Below are 19,424 nucleotides of genomic sequence, written 5' to 3' on the forward strand. Positions count from 1 at the left end.
AAAGGTGAGGTGCTGCATTTTGGAAAAGCAAATCTTAGTGGGAGTTATACACTTAATGGTAAGGTCCTAGGGAGTGTTGCTGAACAAAGAGACCTTGGAGTGCAGGTTCATAGCTCCTTAAAAGTGGAGTCGCAGGTAGATGGGATAGTGAAGAAGGCGTTTGGTATGCTTTCCTTTATTGGTCAGAGTATTGAGTGCAGGAGTTGGGAGGTCATGTTGCGGCTGTACAGGACATTGGTTAGGCCACTCAATGGAATATTGCGTGCAATTCTGGTCTCCTTCCTATTGGAAAGATGTTGTGAAACTCGAAAGGGTTCAGAAAAGATTTACAAAGATGTTGCCAGGGTTGAAGGCTCTGAGCTACAGGGAGAGGCTGAACAGGCTGGGGCTGTTTTCCCTGGAGCGTCGGAGGGGTGACCTTATAGAGGTTTACGAAATTATGAGGGACATGGATAAGATAAATAGACAAAGTCTTTTCTTTGGGGTTGGTGAGTCCAGAACTAGAGGGCATAGGTTTAGGGTGAGAGGGGAAAGATATAAAGAGACCTATGGGGCAACTGTTTCATGCAGAGGGTGGTAAGTGTATGAAATGAGCTGCCAGAGGATGTGGTGGAGGCTGGTACAATTGCAACATTTAAGAGGCATTTGGATGGGTCTATGAATAGGAAGGGTTTGGAGGGATATGGGCCGGGTGCTGGCAAGTGGGACTAGATTGGGTTGGGATATCTGGTCGGCATGGACGGGTTGGATTGAAGGGTCTGTTTCCATGCTGTACATCTCTATGACTCTATGACCCTATGTTAGATCGCATGGAATACAGGGAGAATTATCCATTTGGATATAGAACTGGCTCCAAGGTAGCAGACAGAGGGTGTTGGTGGAGGGGTTGTTTTTCATATTGGAGGCCTCTGACCAGTGAAGGCGTCGGAGGTTGAGGGGTTTTATAAACCTTAGGTTTATAAACCTTAGAGGTTTATAAAACCATGAGGGGCACGAACAGGATAAAGAGAGACAAAGTATTTTCCCTGGGATCAGGGATTCCAGAACTAGAGGGCATAGCTTTATGGTGAGAGGGGAAAGATACAAAAAAATCTAAAGGACAACTTTTTCATACAGAGGGTGGTGCGTGTGTGGAATACGCTGCCAGAGGATGTGGTGGAGGCTGGTATAATTGAAACATTTAAGAGGCATTTGGATGGGTATATGAATAGGAATGGTTTGGAGGGATATGGGCCGCGAGTACTGGCAGGTGGGACTAGATTGGGTTGAGATATCTGGTCGGCATGGACGGGTTGGACTGAAGGGACTATTTCTGTGCTGTACATCTCTATGACTCTATTGCACATGATCCAATGTGGACAGAAATATTCTCAGAATCACAGAGTTATTACAGCGCGGTGCGGGTCCTTTCGGCCCATCATGTTTGTACTTCGCATTTTAACGATACCAAACTGCTGCCTTTCCCATAAACTCTGCGCATTGTTGCTGAGGCTTTCGTTTTGAGTTGGATGGAAGCTGCCGAATCTCCGATGAAATAGGCTTGTCGTGGTGGGTACGTGAACCTTGCACGAACATTAAAGCCGGTTGTACACGAGCTTCCCTCCCAGCTCCACAGTCATTTTCTTTCTCCCATCGAGCCTGTTTGCCCAAATGAGGGCGAACTGAACTCCCTGTTTTAAAAAAAAACTGTTTTCGCTCCATCAATAATAAACACTCCCCCTTTCCTTTCATTTTCCTTTTCGGGGTCGATCCCCCCCAGCCACGGTCTGACAATCGGTGCCGCCATGATGTGACCGTTATGACGGTTGGTCTCTTACTTGGCGTTGCGCGAGCTGGCAGTCCAGGTGATACCTCCACAGCGCGGAGCCGACGATCAGGCCCAAACCCAGGAGCAGCCCGACCCCCAGCAACACCGGCAAGCGGCTCTCTGTGCCCTCTCTGGCTTTCGCAGCCCTGCTCCTCCTTCGCTCGGGTGAGGCTTCCCCCGGCTCCCCGTCCCCTTTCCGATGCCTCACCTCAGGCGCCATCGGACAGTCTCCACCGTGGCGGCGGCTTACTCCGAACCGTAATGGCCGCCAGCCCAGAGAAAGCTATCTCCCTTTCTCCCTGGCTAAGGAAAACACTCCTCCTTTTTCCCAGCTGGGGGTCTCTTCTCCTCCACCGAATCAAATTCTTTACTCTTCGATCCACCCGGCAGGGACAAGTAGAAAACTCTGGAAGAATGTGAGCCAACGCTTTTCCGTTAACAAACCGCAGGCCCTGCTATTTCCCAGCCGCCTGAATGAATAGTCATTTTCCTCAGAAAAGTCGCCGCTTTTGATGCACCTCCGTCAAAAGCACAATTCCACTCCCTTTAGATTAGATTACATTACAGTATGGAAAAGTACTTTCTGATCTCCGCTAAAGACTACACCAGGTCTTACTGCATGTGAAAGCCAACAAGAAACCTTTATAATGATAATTATTCAATATAAGTGCAAATCACTGCAGACGCTGGGATCTGTATTGAAAACAACAAATGCTGGACATCACAGCGAGTCAGATAGTATTCATAGAGGGAGAGCAAGCTAAAGTTTCGGTCGAGATGACTCTTCATGATGAAGAGTGGGGATGAAATTAGCACTAGGTTAATGACGATCGTTTGAAGACAGGGTGCAGACACAACGGGTGAATGGTCTCCTGCACCACAACATTTTCTCAGATGAGTGGTTATAATTTAACTGAAACCACTGCAGAGGCTCAAAACGCTTTTCTCTGTTAAACAGAAAGCTGAAAGTTGGCCTCTTTAGGCCTGTCAGGATATTGGTTAAGCCTCTTATGGAATGTTGCGCGTAATCTGGGCTCCCTGCTATAGGAAAGATACTTTGAAACTTGAACTGGTTCAGAAAAGATTTATAAGGATGTTCAAGGGTTTGAGCCACAGGGAGAGGCTATTTTCCCTGGATTGTTGGAGATTGGGAGGTGACTTTATGGAGGTTTATAAAATCATGAGAATAGGGTGAACATCAAGGCCTTTTCCCTCGGATAGGGGAATCCAAAACTAGAAGGCATAGGTTCAAGGTGAGAGGGGAAAAGTTTAAAAGGATTCAAGGGGCAATGTTTTCATGCAAAGGGTGATGTATGGAATGAGCTGCCAGAGGAAGTGGTGGAGGCTGGTAAAATTACAACATTTAAGAGACATCTGGATCGGTACATGAAAAGGAAGGGTGTTAAAGGGATATGGGTCAAATGCTAGCAAATGGCACTCAATTAATTAAGGATATAGATCGTTCTTTTATAACACATTTCGTCAATACAAATTTGCTATAACACGATTGATGAATCAGGGGTACTGATTCTAAAACGTGAACTTTTAAAATGTGTGTTGGCTGTAATGCGATTACAGCGTCAATACTTTAAAAGCTGTTTCTAAAGTGGGATTTTTCTGTTACATGGGGTTGCTCAAGAATGCAACTATCATGTTATAGAAGAATTGACTATATCTAGTCTGCAAGGCAAGTTGGATGGAAGGGTCAGTTATACTTGCTGTACATCTCTATGACTATAAAGTTGTTAAGGAGTTTGTTAGGTAGCTGCAGGAGCGGAAAGATTTCCACTTGTGCGGAAAGCTCAAAACTGCAAGACATTAACATAACTAATAAATCAAGAATTCAGGATAAACGTCTTTATCCAGAATGCTTTAGAAGCGAAACTTCGTAATACCTTGAACAAATAATATGCTTTAAGTCCACAAAGGAGAAAGGAATATAAGGACATGCCAATATATTATGAATTCGAATGGAGGAACATAAATGCTGGCAAAACTGAATTGAGCAGAAAGTGGCCTTTACCTCGGCTGTGAATTCAATATATTTTCCCAGTGTACTGCTGACTCATAGTGTAAGGGATCACATTTTGGGACTATGGACAAGAAATTAGAAAAATCAGCAGTTTTAAAAAGGAGAGAAATAAAAGGTTTTTTTGAAGATTTACATTGAGACAAATTGAGACTCCATAATCACAATCATGCGTTCTTGAAAGACTGTACTAGTTACCACCTATTTTGATTGACAAATCTTTACCAGGACAGACTTGAACACATGATTAAAGAAGGGGTGGATGGTATCAGCTGATTGTTAACATATAAGAGAATTTACAGTGGAAAAGAACATTCAGTAAGTGGGAAGGACACAAAATGGGTTTCAAGTATATGTAAATTACAATATTTACAGAATAACAACAAAGGAAATGCTGAATGAAGAAAAAGGCCAAAGTAGCGTGTTCCAACATCCTGACAGAATCACGGTGTAATAATATTAAAATTATTAGTGAATCGTAGTCATTAGTTCACCTAAAACAACTCCAGACATGAAGTGAGAAAAACACCAGCAGTTCAGAGCCTTTAGAACCACAGATAAGAAGTCACTTGTGTCTGCTAAGTCTATCATATATGTCATAAGGACAAGTTAGAGTCAGAGTCAGATGTATAGCATGGAGACAGACCCTTCGGTCCTACCCGTCCATGATGACCAGATATCCCAACCCAATCTAGTCCCACCTGCCAGCACTTGCCCCATATCCCTCCAAACCCTTCCTATTCATATACCCATCCAAATGCCTTTTCAATGTTGCAATTGTACAAGCCTCCACCACTTCCTCTGGCAGCTCATTCCATACACTCACCGCCCTCTGTATGAAAAAGTTGCCCCGTAGGTCACTTTTATATCTTTCCCCTCTCACCCTAAACCTATGCCCTCTAGTTCTGGATTCCCCGACCCCAGGGAAAAGACTTTGTCTCTATTTATCTTATCCATGCCTCTCATGGTTTTATAAACCTCTAAGGTCACCCCTCAACCTCCGACGCTCCAGGCAAAACAGCCCCAAGCCTGTTCAGCCTCTCCCTATAGCTCAAATCCTCCAACCCTGGCAACATCCTTGTAAATCTTTTCTGAACCCTTTCAAGTTTCACAGCATCTTTCCAATAGGATGAAGACCAGAGTTACACGCAATATTCCAACAGTGGCCTAACCAATGTCCTGTACAGCCACAACATAACCTCCCAACGTCTGTACTCAATATTCTGACCAATAAACGAAAGCATACCAAACGCCTTCTTCACTATCCTATCTACCTGCGACTCCACTTTCAAGGAGCTATGAACCTGCACTCCAAGGTCTTCCTGATATAATTTGCACAACAAGGAAAACTTCAGTTAGGAAAGTAAGCTTTTTGCTTGCAGAAAGGCATTTAAAGCACATTGTAGTACAGGGACAGCAGATGTTCCTAACTGTTGTAACTGTACAGGCAAAGTACTAGAAAATAGAGCTCCATTTTGCTGTGGATCTGAATCAGGTAGGTCAGATCAAGTAAAGAGTGCAAATTTGGTAACAATTGCCAATGGCTTTGTAGTCACCACTATCAAAACTAGTTTTCAGTTCCACAGTCATCTATTGAGTTCAAAATCTGCCAACTGTCAAGACGGGATTTGGGCCTGTCCCCAGACAATTAGCCTAGAACTCAATGGTTAGTCCATTCACATTACCACTGTCTCCTTTATTGTTACTTCGCCTTCTCATCCTTGTAGCACATATGTCACCTTGAATCTGCAATTTCTGCACTGCTCAGCAAATGGAATCATGAGAGCAGTATGTTGAAACAAAGATTTACATACTTTTAACTTCAGTGAATGTGGCACCATATGAAGTTGATGGAACAGGGAAAGCCCTGCCCCACTCTGCTCAAATCCCCACAGCTGAGTTTACTCAATAAATTACAGTATACTGTATATTACAAAGAAAACTCTGTAGGTATTGATCAGAGAGTGTTCCTCACCATCTCTTGCATGTTATGTTCAACAATCTGGATTCAATGCAGCGCTTAAAAATCACAACCATTTAGCATGATTAACAGATTATGAATATTCCGTATGTGGCACTCCACAGATATCTTTAAAAAGAGACAAGGTTTCAAAGCCTTTCCCCAAATTAAGAAATTGCATTGTTACCCTCCTGCATACTTGTGCTGACATTCACATTTGGACAGCTTTTCTTGAAAGCTTGTGTTGTCAATTCACTTAGGGAGGAACAGGGACACATTACCAACCAATGTAGCTTGAGAGGCTTGGATTGTACCCAGATGATCCCATGTTCAAATTATCTAGTGTGAAAACTATTTTGATCTAGTGTAAAAACTATTTTAGCTTTCAGAGTTTTGATAAAATCTTCAACATTTTATAGCAGAAAATAGGACAGAGCTTCCCATATTTATTGTTTTTATTTACATCTTCCACCTTAACTGATCTTTTTTGTTAATTTTTTAAATGTTTAACCTTACTTTTTTGATGAATGCTGGTGTATTTAAGTTAATGGTTTGAAAAGTTCACGTTGATTTTCTGCCAGATTTCCTTAAGGCTCCAAGGCTAATTTTAACTCTTACAAGACAATCAGTAATTTTTAAAATGCCTTGCTCACAGTTTAAAATAAAGATCCTGGTGAATTCAGTTTTAACGTCTGAACTGATGGAACAATCAAATTCATCCTATTTCCTACAAGAATGTACACATGCAGAGATAGAACCTGCAACAAATCAGCACTTTAATCACAAGTCAGATAACACAGGGGAATGATATTGAGTTCGACAAAGTAGAGCATAAGCATATACAGATTCGGATAGACATTTTCTAAGCAAAATCTGTGTTCCCTCTAAACTTATGCACTTCCTCATATCTCTACCTGATCAGTGGTGGCTGAGTTTGAATCAGGCTTAGTGTACTAGTGGGTGAATCAGAGATGATCAGGCCATTGAATGAGAAAGAAGATGGTAGCGTTGTCTGTTATTGCAGAAAGTGATCAGTTGACAATTCTGTGCCATGAGCATTACTTCCCACTTGTCAACCCAATCCAGGCTGTCATCCAGGGCTTGCTGCACATAGTTGAGAAGAGTTGGTCCCAGGGCACAATGCTAAGAAACTGTTACGGTGATGGCCTGGAGCTGAAATAATTGTCCTAAACAATGACCCGTGTGCCTTTGCACAAGGTATGAGGCCAACAACTGAAATGTTTTCTAGAAAAAAGGTCATTGACCTGAGCCATAATTTTAAATGATGAACAGATTAGGTTCAATGAGCTGAATATCCCACTTTTGTTCTTCATTGTTTCACTCTTGATCAGAATGGATCAGTAACTAGCCTAGGAACTGCTTGCTGTCCTGAAAACAATTCTGAGATAAAGTTGATGGATAGATCATGCTCGAGGGCAAAATGGCCTAATTCAGATCCCATCTTTCCAGAAGACATTTATAGTATACTCACTCATATTCACCATGGATCAGAATATGGTACAGTGACTGCTTTCCCGGCTCAATATAACTGGAGAATCCTATGTCTGAGGAGATCCTTTCCTTCTCATTCACAACGTTTATCTTGCAATCCACAATACAATCTATTACTGATTATTCTTTGCAGGAAATCACTGAGTTTGTAGAGAAGGAAAACTGGGTGGACTGTTCCAAACTTCTCCTCAACCTGGTGATGGACAAAGGCTCTCATGCCCAAAGGGTGATGTGGGAATCCTTTGTATAAACGTGACATATGTTACCAAAGTTGGATTAAATACTGAAAGAAATACAAATACGTGGTACAGAAAAGTCTCACAATTTTTAATTTCAGAGTGAAGCATTTCATATTTTGCTGTAATATTACACAGATCTGAATTAATAAAATTAAATATTCTGAACAGGTTCTGATCCAATTCATTATATGGATATCGTCTAAGGTTTATCCAAAAATGCCCAGTCACCTGAAAGGTAATTAACAATATGAGAATCTTAAACCATTTTATTTCAATTCTGTGAAATATAACGTTTGATTTTAGCCATTTATGTGGACGTTTATTATCTGATAATCTAAAATTCTGAAGCTGGAAAACACGATTCTAATTTATTGATTATCCTTCAAACTTCAACTATTTTACGTAGATTCAACTGAGGATTCATACAGTTTCTCCTGTAGACTGTAAATGTGTGGGAGTTGAATTATTTCATCCAATGAACTTGCTGATCACGGTTTTATTTTTGTGAATTGCAGACGGGATTCCAATATCATGTGAAACCCTGTCCACATCTGGCAGAATCCTGATACACTTGTGAAACACTATGCACCTGTCATTGAATATAACAACACTCTGAGTCAGATACATTTCAATATGCCATTTTGATAGAGAAAACTTACTGATAAAATGAATTGAAGCACTTGTTTTAATTCACTTACGAGATATGGGCTTTTCTAGCCGGGCCAGCATTTGTTGCCCATCTCTATTTGCCTAGATAGTAGTTAAGAAGCAACCACATTGCTGTGTATCTGCAGTCACAGGCTAGATTAATTTAGGATATCTGGTTGGGATGGACGAGTTGGACTGACAGGTCTGTTTCCATGCTGTATATATCTCTATGATTCTAAGTGAAACTAGCATACATGTTAAATAGTGTTATCAGGTACCATCTTGGTATATCCAGGGCAGTTCTGTCCAGACAGTCTTTCAATTGGCATCATTGGGTTCAGAAGAGCTCAGCGTGGATACAAACCTCAGATAGGTCAGGCTGTAGTTTTAATACAGTCTGTGAAAGGAGTGAATCAGACAGAGAAAAGCAAGGGACATCATGAACTAGTTGCATCAACCTTTCTCATTCCCATTTCTTTGTAAAGTTACTCTACAATTTTCAATCAAAAGAGCAGGAAAAAACATTCAAAGGTACTGAAAGATATCATTTTAAAGCCCAAAGATAGAAACAAAGATCCCAAGTCCATCCATGCAACCAGTGAACCACAGCTGATCATCACTGTAGGTAACATCAAGGCATCATTGAAGAATTAAGGATCAGAAGGCCAACCCACCCAGTTGTGTGATTTTGGGCTGATGATGTAGAAGTATGTTCCTCTATTTCCCACCACACATACTCATAATGTGTTATTTTCTTTGTGTGTCTGTCTGTGAATGGTTAACAAGGGGTAAAGTTTCAGATACATAAATTAGAATTGTATTCCTTTACTGTTCTTGCTAAAGTTTACTATTATGATTTTTTAAATCCTGTTGGAGGTTTGCTTTTCACCTGGGAAGCAGATAGTCTGAGGCAAACTGGGATTTTTGTATAATCTCATTAAATCTTTACATTTTTCATGACTTCAGGAATAGTGAGGCCTGATTTCCAGCACACTACAACAGTGAGTCATGACAATAGCCTACCCACATTTTAAATCACTAAATACACACCCCAATTATGCTAATGTCTTATTCTTACCATAATTCTTTTTGTTATAAATTCTTATATTTACATTGGTAATCAAGGTACTTCCTTAGAATTATGTTAGGTATGCACTTTGGCAGTGTGCACTTTGCCACTGGGATGGCACAGTGGCTCAGTGGCTAACACTGCTGCCTCATGGCTCCAGGGACCCAGGTTCGATTCCAGCCTTGGGTGAGTGTCTATGTGGAGTTTGCACATTCTCCCCGTGTCTGTGTAGGTTTGGCTGGGTGCTCTGGTCTCTCCCCATAAACCAAAGATGTGCAGGTTAGGTGGATTAGCCATGCTAAAGTGTGCAGGTTAGGTGGGTTAGCCACAGGAATTACAGGCAAAAGTGAGGACTGCAGATGCTGGAAACAAGAGTCTAGATTAGAGTGGTGCTGGAAAAACACAGCAGGTCAGGCAGCATCCGAGGAGCAGGAAAATTGACGTTTCGGGGTAAAGCCCTTCAAGAAATTACAAGGGTGGGGGGGGGGGTCTGGGTGAGATGCTCTTCGGAGGGTCAGTGAAGACTCAGTGGGCCAAATGAACTGTTTCCACACTGTAGGGATTCTATGAAGAACAGATTAGCTGAATATTATTTAAAGGGAATGACTGCAGAAAGCTGCAGTGCAGTGGGATTTGGGGGTCCTTGTGCATGAATCATAAAAAAATTTGAAGTTTAGCAAGTAACAGGGAAGGAAAATGGACTGTTATGAGATGATATTTCACATTTCAGTTACATTTTTAAAAAAATTGAGAATAAAAATAGGGATATGTTGCTAAAACTATACAAGGCATTAATCAAGCCACACCTGGAATCGTGAGAAAGAAGTGAGGAGAAAGAAAAATCCACTAGAGAAGAAACCAAGCATGCAATTATTATGTTATTTTAATTGATTTATTTTTGCAAAATAATATTGATACTTCAGACAGTAAACAATGTTTCCCTTAGAGATACAGATAAAGCTAAAAGAAAATTCTACATTTATATACTATACATGACCTCAGTCCCAACTTATCTGGATGAGTGCAGTGTCAAGATTAAAGTGTGCTGGAAAAGCAAAGCAGGTCAGGCAGCATCCGAGGAGCAGGGAAATCGTTTCAAGCAAAAGCCCTGCATCAGGAATCGGATGCTGTGCTTTTCCAGTACTACTCTACTCTTGATTCTAATCTCCAGCATGCAGTACCCACTTTCGCCTGGATGAGTGCAACTCCAACAACACTAAAGGGAGCTTGACACCATTCAGTACAAAGCATCCCCCAATTGGCACCACATCTGCAAACATTCACTATCTCAACCACCAACGTTCAGTAGCCATAGTGTGTACCATCTACAAGATGCACTGGAGAAATTCATCGTAGATCCTTAGACAGTACCTTCCAAACTCATGACCTCTTCTTTCTAGAAGAATAAGGGCAGCAGATGCATGGGAATACCACCACCTCCAAATTCACTGAGCCACTCATTATCTTGACTTGGAAATATATCACCATTCCTTCATTGTCACTGGGTCAAAATCCTGGAATTCCCTCACAAATAGCATTGTGGGTCTTCCAACAGCACATTGATTGCAGTAATTCAACAAGGCAACTCACTATCATCTTCTTAAGGGCAACTAGGGACAGGCAATAAATGCTGGCTTGCCGGCAATGCCCAAGCCCTACAAGAGAATTTTATAAAGGATGCCTAAAGTGCTTTTCAGCCAAGAAAGAACATTGAAAAATGTAGTAATTGTAATACTGAGAAACATGACAGTGATTTTGCTTACAAACTAAGTTGTTTTAATTGCATAAGCTGAGGGATAAATATTGCAAACAATAATCAGCACTTAAAAGACACTTAGGAAGATGTCCGAAGATTTAAAGAGTAAAATGTCATTTTTTCTGTAATTTAATCACAAATGAATGTAAATTAAAAAGTTGTACCCCTGAACCTTATTAAACTTGACTACCAGCTGGCATTTCCTTTAATTTACCAGTAATTTTCTGACATAAATGTAATGATAATCACAGCACTACTGAACCAAGGTTTTGATGGGTTACAAACAAATCCTGAAACTAAACATAGATAATTATTTTGAATTTATAATATCATGCCTGGCATGTACAATATTGAAATTTTGTGGTGCTATGGGTAGTGTCTCTATCTCTGAGCCAAGAGATCACGTTCAAGTCTAATCGCATGACCTGATGACCATAGAACAAGGGTTCATATGCAGCCAAACGACTGATTGTCAATCTGCAAAGTCATCCATCATGTCAATGGTGGACATAACAGGCAGATCAGATTCCTAGTCAGCCATATTGAATGTGGAGTGGCACCCCCTCAAGATATAGCTTCTGGCTTCAACGTAGCAACTTGTTCCAGGAAAATCTAGCTATAGAAAACAGATGTTAACATGTTTTGTCTGCCTAATGTGTCCCTAAATATAAGAAATCGTTTAAGTCCATGTGCAATAATATAGATTTATGAGTTAATCTCTACAAGGCAATTGAAGATGCAACAATGCTTGCAAGTCATTGTGTTTCACTCTTCTGATTTCATTTATCAAGAAGCATGCAATAATCTCTTCCTCTCTCCAAGTTATTTGATATTCTGAGCAGTAAGGATGTTCCTATTGAGCTCAGTGGAAGAGAATTAATCTGTTTTCTTATTTTGCTAAAGGTAGCAGAAATGAAGCCGATTATATCCAAGATAATTTCAGGAAAGAATTGAGTTTCGGGGAAAAAAATCATTTCCTATAAACTGCTTGTGATATTTGTAACCAGCCAACATTCATTGCATAGTTTGCATCCAAAGAATGTCCAGTTGGGTGAGCTATTGATAAAATCAAACCCCCACAGGAATTCATGAGGAGAGGAGTAGTGAACATTGGTGACAAAGAGTCTGCTGATTAATGATTTATAATGAATTATTGCAAACTTTTCTATTTGTCAATTAGTGAGATTACCTTCAGTAGTAATTATGACAAAGTACTATTTTTGTATTTCTACTCTATTATTCAGATAATAGAGAACCAGAGGATGCAATGCCCTTGAGTGTTCAAAAGGTGTGACACAAGAAGTTATAAATAATTTAAAAATTCCTGCATTTATGGGAGTTACTGGCTTTCCCTTGGAAAGGTGGTGGTGAGCTGTTTCCTTGAACTGCTACCTGTGGTGTAGGTACATTCACATTACTCTTAGGGAGCAAGTTTCCAGATATGTGACATAGCAGTGATATAGTTCCAAGTCAGGATGGTGTGTGACTTGGAGGGGAACTTACAGGCGGCAGTTTCTTCACATATTGGCTGCCTTTGTCCTTCATTGTGATAGATGTCGCAGGTTTGAAAGGTGCTGACGCAGGAGGCTTGGTGAATTACTGCAGCACATCTTGAATATAATACCCACTCCTGCCACTGTGGTCGTAAAGGATATGAATGTTTGGGTTGGTGGATAGGATGCAAGCCAAGTGAATGTCTTTGTCCTGGATGGTATTGAGCTTCTTGAGTGTTACTGGAGCTGCATTCATTCAGACAAGTGGGGAGTATTCAACCACACCTGACCTGTGCCTTATAAATAGTGTACCAGCTTTGGGGAGTCAGAAACTGAGTTGTAGAATGTTTAGCCTTTGGCTTGCATTTATAGCCACAGTACTCATGTCTAGTCCAGTTCAGTTTCTGGTCAATGATAATTCTCAGGAGGTTGATAATGGGGGATTCAGCAATAGTATTACAATTAAATGACAAGATGAGATACATTATCTCTTGTTACAGAGTTATTGGGACTCTGGGTGATATATTACAATTGAATTAAGAATTGATTAACAGTCAGAAAACAGATTTTGAAAAAATTGATAATTTTCAGATGAATAGATAGTAAATTATGAGGTATTGCAAAGATTAGTTCTTGTACTTCAACTGTTTAGAAGCAGTATGAATGACTTAAATGATGGGATCCTGTGATGTTTCCAACTTTGTTGGTAATACTGAGTAAGATGAGAAAAAAGATTGTGTGGAGGACATGAGAGGCTGCAGAGATAAAGGCTATAGGTTATAGGCACAAATATGATACATAGCATTGAAGGAATATGAGGTTTTTCACTTAGGTCAAAAATAGCAGAATTCTTTGAAAGGTGACAGACTGAGAAATATTGATAATTGTAAGGATTTGGGTACTGTTCTAAGTGAATCATAAACTTAACATACAGGTATGTCTAGCACTTTGAAAGGTACTTTTGTATCAGCTTTCATTACAAAGGGGTTGAAGAATAACAGTAAAGCAAGGGTTGCTTCATTTCTTTACTTGAAAGTGACCCCTGTTGGAAAATCTGTTTTGTATTAACATTGGTGACAATTGGATGAGTTCTGAGGCCAGGTACACCCAATCAGTTTTAAAGTGAGGTTACTGAAGCAAGATGTCAGACAATTCATGATTGATTATGGCACTGCCTCCCAGCAAAATATGTTAACAATATCTTTGTAACAATACTCTTTCTAGCTCAGTTTGACACTTCAATAACGACTCCAGGTTCTAATGTTATGTTGCAACAGATATGATTTCAATATAAACTAGCTTGAATGTACATCCAAACAATGATGTAGATTTAAGAACTGTAGGAAACCACTTTAGGAAAATAAAACCATTGTACGTAAGCTATATCATCTAAATACATTGCATCAAAATGTTTTGCAATTCCTACGTCAGACATTACAACCCTATAAATTTTTCCCAGGCAGTCCCTTGAATCTGAGGATGATTTTCTTTCACTGTAGAGCTATGCATCCTGAGGTGACTAACATTGCAATGCTTTATTCGCATGCCTGGCCACAGCAGTGGTAGGAGGAATTTAAAGGAATACATGGATGAAATGTTTGAGTTTAAACATGTTCTTTTCGCTATTGTGCTTGACCTCTACTTGGACCTGTCAGAAACACTCAAAGTGTTAGGCACCTTCATGGATGTATCTTCTGCAAAATCCCCACCGGTCGGAATCATCTGCTTTACTGGTAATTGCTTGCTGCAATGGAGCTCAGACAACAGGGGTTACCTTTGGAGTTAACATAAATTGACTTGAAGGTGGTCACAATTGCAGCATCTCAGAGATCGAAGGTGGTCACAATTGCAGCATCTCAGAGATCGAAGGTGGTCACAATTGCAGCATCTCAGAGATCGTCAGGCATCCACTCCTCCTCCTTCCAGATGAGGAAGATGAAGTCATATATACTGTAAATGTCAAGAGTGGTCCTTTGTTGTGTTTTAATATTGGCTGCAATTGGGCACCACCAGGAGGAGTATTACAGTCTATAAGTGAGAAAGATGAGAGAGCTGCACTTGATTGAATGTGACAAAAGCAAACATATCTTCCAAGCAGGAACAAAGTAAACAGACCACAACAATTTCTCACACTAAATTGTAAGAGAACACAGCAGCAATTAACAATAATAATCCATCCATAAATTTCTTTGCAAATTGATGCTTCTGATGACTGTTGAATAGCCTTTTTGTTATACTGATATAATGTGGCATTCTTTTTTATTTGCTGGTGTGACTGGTTACAGGCAGATGAATGTTGGCAACCATCACTGCATTGGAAAACATTGAAAATAAGAGCAGGAGTAGGCAACTCAGCCCTTTAAAGCCATTCTTCAATTCAATATGATAATGCTTGATCATCCTTCTCAGTACCCTGTTCCCACTTTCACTCCATCCCCTTTGATCTCTTTCTTCCTAAGGACTATATCTATCGCCTTAAAATTGATCATAGACTCAACTGCTTTTTGTAGCAGAGAATTTCACACCTCACCAGTCTCTGGGTGAAGAAATTTCTTCACATCTCAATCCGACGTGACCTGCCCTGTATTCTTAGACTGTAACTCCTGGCTCTGGATTCCCTAGTCTTCTGAACACCCTTTCTGTGTTTATTCTGTGTAGTCACTTTAGAATTTCATAGGTTTCTTTGAGGTTCCTCATCATTCTTCCGAACTCCAGTGAATATAGTCCTGTATCTGTTCATATGTCAGTCCTGCCATTCCAGGAATCAGTCTAATAAACCTTTGTTGCACTCCCTGCACAGCTAAAACATCCTTCCCCAGACAAAGAGGCCAAAACTGCACGCAATACTCCAGATGTGGTCTCACCAAGGCCCTGTACAATTTCAGCAAAACATCTCTGCTTCTGCATCAAATCCTCTCGCTATGAAGGCCAACATACCTTTTGCCATCCACGGGCTGCTGTGGGACAGTGATAGTGGGCCTGCCTATGAGACAGAAGGTCTGTGTTCAAGTCCCATTGGCTTTAGAGTTGTGAAATAACATACCTGAACAGGTTGATTGAGAAATTACCTAGGAGAAAGTGAGGACTGCAGATGCTGGAGATCAGAGCTGAAAATGTGTTGCTGGAAAGGTGCAGCAGGTCAGGCAGCATCCTGATTCCTGAAGAAGGGCTCATGTCCGAAACGTCGATTCTCCTGCTCCTTGGATGCTGCCTGACCTGCTGCGCTTTTCCAGCAACATATTTTCAACTAGAAAATTATCTATGGTTGGTGTACAGGAGCTGGAATCTTGGTTCACTCAGTTTAGTATTTCGGCCAGCATTGTGTTTGCACCATCAGCCTTGTTGATTGTTAGCTGTCAGATTCCTTTACAATCTTATAATATGATAGGGTTGTGCTAAGAATGTGGCAGGTGGCATGCTTTGGAATTTGTTGGAGACCATTCAGCTCGAGGACTGAGTCTCAAATGAGAAGAATCCTCAAAGGGCTCCTTCCAATGCATACCGACTGTTTGTGGATCTTAGCTCTAAGTGCCTGGGCTTCAGATGTCTTGACTGTGCTAAAAAACAATCCATGAATGTCATAACTGTCAAGAATGGAGGGAGATGTTGCTGTTGCTGTTTTTCTGCCTAACTCTAATGGTGAAAAGCACTGGCTATATTAGAAAAAAAACATATAAAAAGCAGTAAATCTACAGAATGGAAACAGGCATTCTCATTGAAATACCTGGCCAAATAATTAATAATGATAAATAACCAAACCATTCCTTACTTTTTCTACATAATCCTGACTACTGTTCCTTTTTAAATGTAGTATTTATCCAATTATGTTTGAAGAGTACATTTAAATCTCCTTCCACCTATCTTTCAAACAGTACATTGTTGTTACTTGATTTTTCATGTTTGATTGCATTTTGCCATTATGATCAGGCAGAAGGATTGCAGCCAAGTACCATCCTAAACATCAAATTTCATCTTCTGCATTGGGTTGATCCAGATGCTCATGAATGAAAAGCTGAACATCAAAGCTCACGAAGTGAAGGTGAGAATATGAGTGTCATTAACATCATTGTGTAAACATAATAGCATTGTCTTTTAATACATGCTTATCATTTCCAGCTGCCATATGTCAACCAAACAATTTTATAAACATAGTAAAAATGGAAGAGTTATCTTCTGTAGGTTTTTCTGATGTTGATGATCTGATTTCTGCCCAAAGACTTGGAACCAAGTTGTCAATCGTAGAAACTTGCCTCAGCAAATGCTCTCATATTGGCACCTGAGATACCTATTTAAATGGTTGTCTATACCAAGTACTGGAACAGATATATTAAAGGTATATGCTGGGTGAAACACAGCTCCATCCTTCAGTTAATCAATCCACCTTCCTTTTGGACTGTACCTTAACAGGGTGGAAAGTCTCTTGTGTTCTGCTGACCATGTGGACTGTATTATTTTGCTGTCCTTCATTCTGATTGTCAATAATTTTCTTACATAAATTGCCTTTATGTGATTATCAGAGCAATAACCAAAGATATTATGGTGGTCTACTGTATTGAGAAAGACTGAATCAGCCTAAGAGTCTTCCCTGACTCTTCTTGCTACCTCCAAAGACTTGTGTGTACACCCATTGGAGTTCTATTCCAGCGGTTTCTTTAAATTGTAGCATTTATATCATCACTCCTCATTGTTCTTACCAAAATGAATCACTTCATTCTTCCCAGGAATGAATTTCTTCTTCATGCATGTGCCCATTTTATTCATGATTGATGTCCCCTAAACACCAATACTTCATGGTGTTTCACATTCTTTTTCCAAATCCAAATCATTAAGATATAAAGAACACTGCTCCTAATCCACACATAAATGAAAGATATTACTGTATACTTCCATCCAGTCTAATAAACAACCATTCACCATTACCACCTGCTTCATCTCGTACTCAACAAAATATTCAGTCACTCCCCCTTTATGTCACAAATTTGTTGACAAAGTCAAAGCTCATTCTGACATCTTATCAAATGCATTTTCAACATCCAAATGCACATCAACTGTACTATTTTTACAAGCCTTCATTACTTTATTGAAGAAGTTCAAATTATTAAAAATGATTTGCTTATAAAAAAATCCATGTTGGCTATAAGTCATGGTCTTTCAAGTGGCAGTTAATGAATATAGACTCTGCACGTTTCCTCAACACTGAGGCTGGTTTGTTTCTCTCACTTCTTAACAGAGTTTTGTTCTGAAATCCTCTGGGATCAACATTACTTCCATATCCACAGATGATTGAAAGATTGTAGGTAGACCCTCCACTGTCTTCACCCTATCACCCTCAACAACCTTGTACATGTTCTGCCAAAATCAGGTGGCATTTCTAAAGAGTATCCTCAGTCTTTTGAGTACCTCCACTTTTTGTTATCTTATCCAATACCTCTTCATTTTTTTCTTTGACATTAACAGGATTTTTCCCATGTAAAGACAGATACAAAGTACTAATTTAGCACCAAACCATATGTCATACTGAAGATCATCATCAATACCTCCACCAGATTTCCTTTTTAATCCTATTCAGGTCAACATTTCATTTGACTATCCTTTATTCTTTGTTTATAAAATACATAGAGTTTTTCTCTAATCTTTTTCGCTTCACTTTCTCTATTAACAGCAATCAAAAGCTTTTTTGTTCTATTTTAATTACATGACCAGCAAGTTCTAGTTTTGGGTGTAATTTTAAAATTCAATTAGTCTGTCCCTGAATTACCTCCTTGCTTGAAGACTTTCAGTTTCACATTTACTGATTTGCCACTTAATCTTTGTTTCCAACCCATCTGGGCCAAATTCCTTTTCACACAGTTTCTTCCACATTTATATGTAACCTTTTGATTGTTCTCTTTTCCATAATTACTCCAAACTCAATATATTCTGATCACTGTTGCCCAATTGCTCCCCGATAGAAATAAGATCCTTTGCAGTCTCATGAAGAAAGTTCTCCTTTATGTATTTGAAGAATTTATCTCACTCCTTTCACCAATTTCCCAAGTCTTTATAGCACTATTCCTTGTTTCTACATCATAAGTCAGAGTCATGGAGCATGGAAATAGGCCCTTTGGCCAATTCGTCCATGCTGACCAGGTTTTATAACCTGAACTAATCCCATTTGCCTCTGTTTGGCTCATATCCTTCTAAACGTTTTCTATCCATGTACCTGTCCAGATGCCTTTTAAATGTTGTAATTGTACCCAACTCAACCACTTCCTCTGGCAGCTCGTTCACATGCACCACCTTCTGTGTGAAAATATGGCCCATCAGGCCTCTTTTAAATCTTTCTCCTCTCACCTTAAAGCAATTCCTCTAGTTTTGGACTCCCCTATCTGACGGAAAAGAGCTTGGCTATTCACCTTATCTATGCCCCTCATGATTTTATACATCTCCATAAGACCTACCGTCAGCTTCCTACACTTCAGGAAGAGAAGTTCCAGCCTATCCAGCCTCTCCTTATAATTCAAACCTTCCAGTCTTGGTAACATCCTTGGTAAACCTTTTTGTATCCTTTCCAGTGTAATAACATCCTTCCATAGTAGAGCGACAGAATTATATGCAGTTCTCCAAATGTGGCCTTACCAATGTCTTGTACAGCTGTAACATGACAATCTAACTCCAGTACTCAGTGCTCTGACTGATAAAGGCAAAGGTGCCAAAGGCCTTCTTCACCACCCTATCTACCTGTTACATCACTTTTAAGGAGCTATGTATGAACACCCCTAGGTCTCTTTTTTCAACAAAACTCCTCAAAGACCTACATGAACTGTATAAGTCCTGCCCTGGTTTGTCTTAGCAAAATGCAACACCTCACATTTTTCTGAAATAAATTCTATCTGCCATTCCTCAGAACACTGGCCCAGTTCATCAAGATC

The 19,424-nt window shown here is 40.0% G+C and overlaps 1 protein-coding gene and 1 long non-coding RNA gene across 5 annotated transcripts in view; one reads left to right on the plus strand and one right to left on the minus strand.

The window, feature by feature from the left end:
- selenon (selenoprotein N) overlaps positions 1 to 2,742 on the minus strand; it is a 34,784-nt gene extending 32,042 nt beyond the window's left edge. Inside the window, exon 1 of one of the 4 annotated variants that reach the window (XM_043717368.2) lies at positions 1,818 to 2,742. In XM_043717368.2, the coding sequence (XP_043573303.1) occupies positions 1,818 to 2,027 (210 nt within the window). In that variant the 5' untranslated portion in view covers positions 2,028 to 2,742. Of the gene's footprint in view, positions 1 to 1,391; positions 1,743 to 1,817 lie in introns of those variants that run through there. The other 3 variants (XM_043717371.2, XM_043717369.2, XM_043717370.2) reach the window with 3 other exon arrangements.
- LOC122563529 (uncharacterized) overlaps positions 1,732 to 19,424 on the plus strand; it is a 41,785-nt gene continuing 24,092 nt past the window's right edge. The window contains exons 1-3 of the long non-coding RNA XR_006315626.2: positions 1,732 to 1,972; positions 7,716 to 7,782; positions 16,441 to 16,552. This is a non-coding gene — a long non-coding RNA (uncharacterized LOC122563529). The remainder of the gene's footprint in view (positions 1,973 to 7,715; positions 7,783 to 16,440; positions 16,553 to 19,424) is intronic.

Source organism: Chiloscyllium plagiosum, unplaced genomic scaffold (assembly GCF_037043375.1).
Source record: "Chiloscyllium plagiosum isolate Xiang-an unplaced genomic scaffold, Cpla_swu_hap1 HiC_scaffold_30, whole genome shotgun sequence".
Taxonomy (NCBI): Eukaryota; Metazoa; Chordata; class Chondrichthyes; order Orectolobiformes; family Hemiscylliidae; genus Chiloscyllium; species Chiloscyllium plagiosum.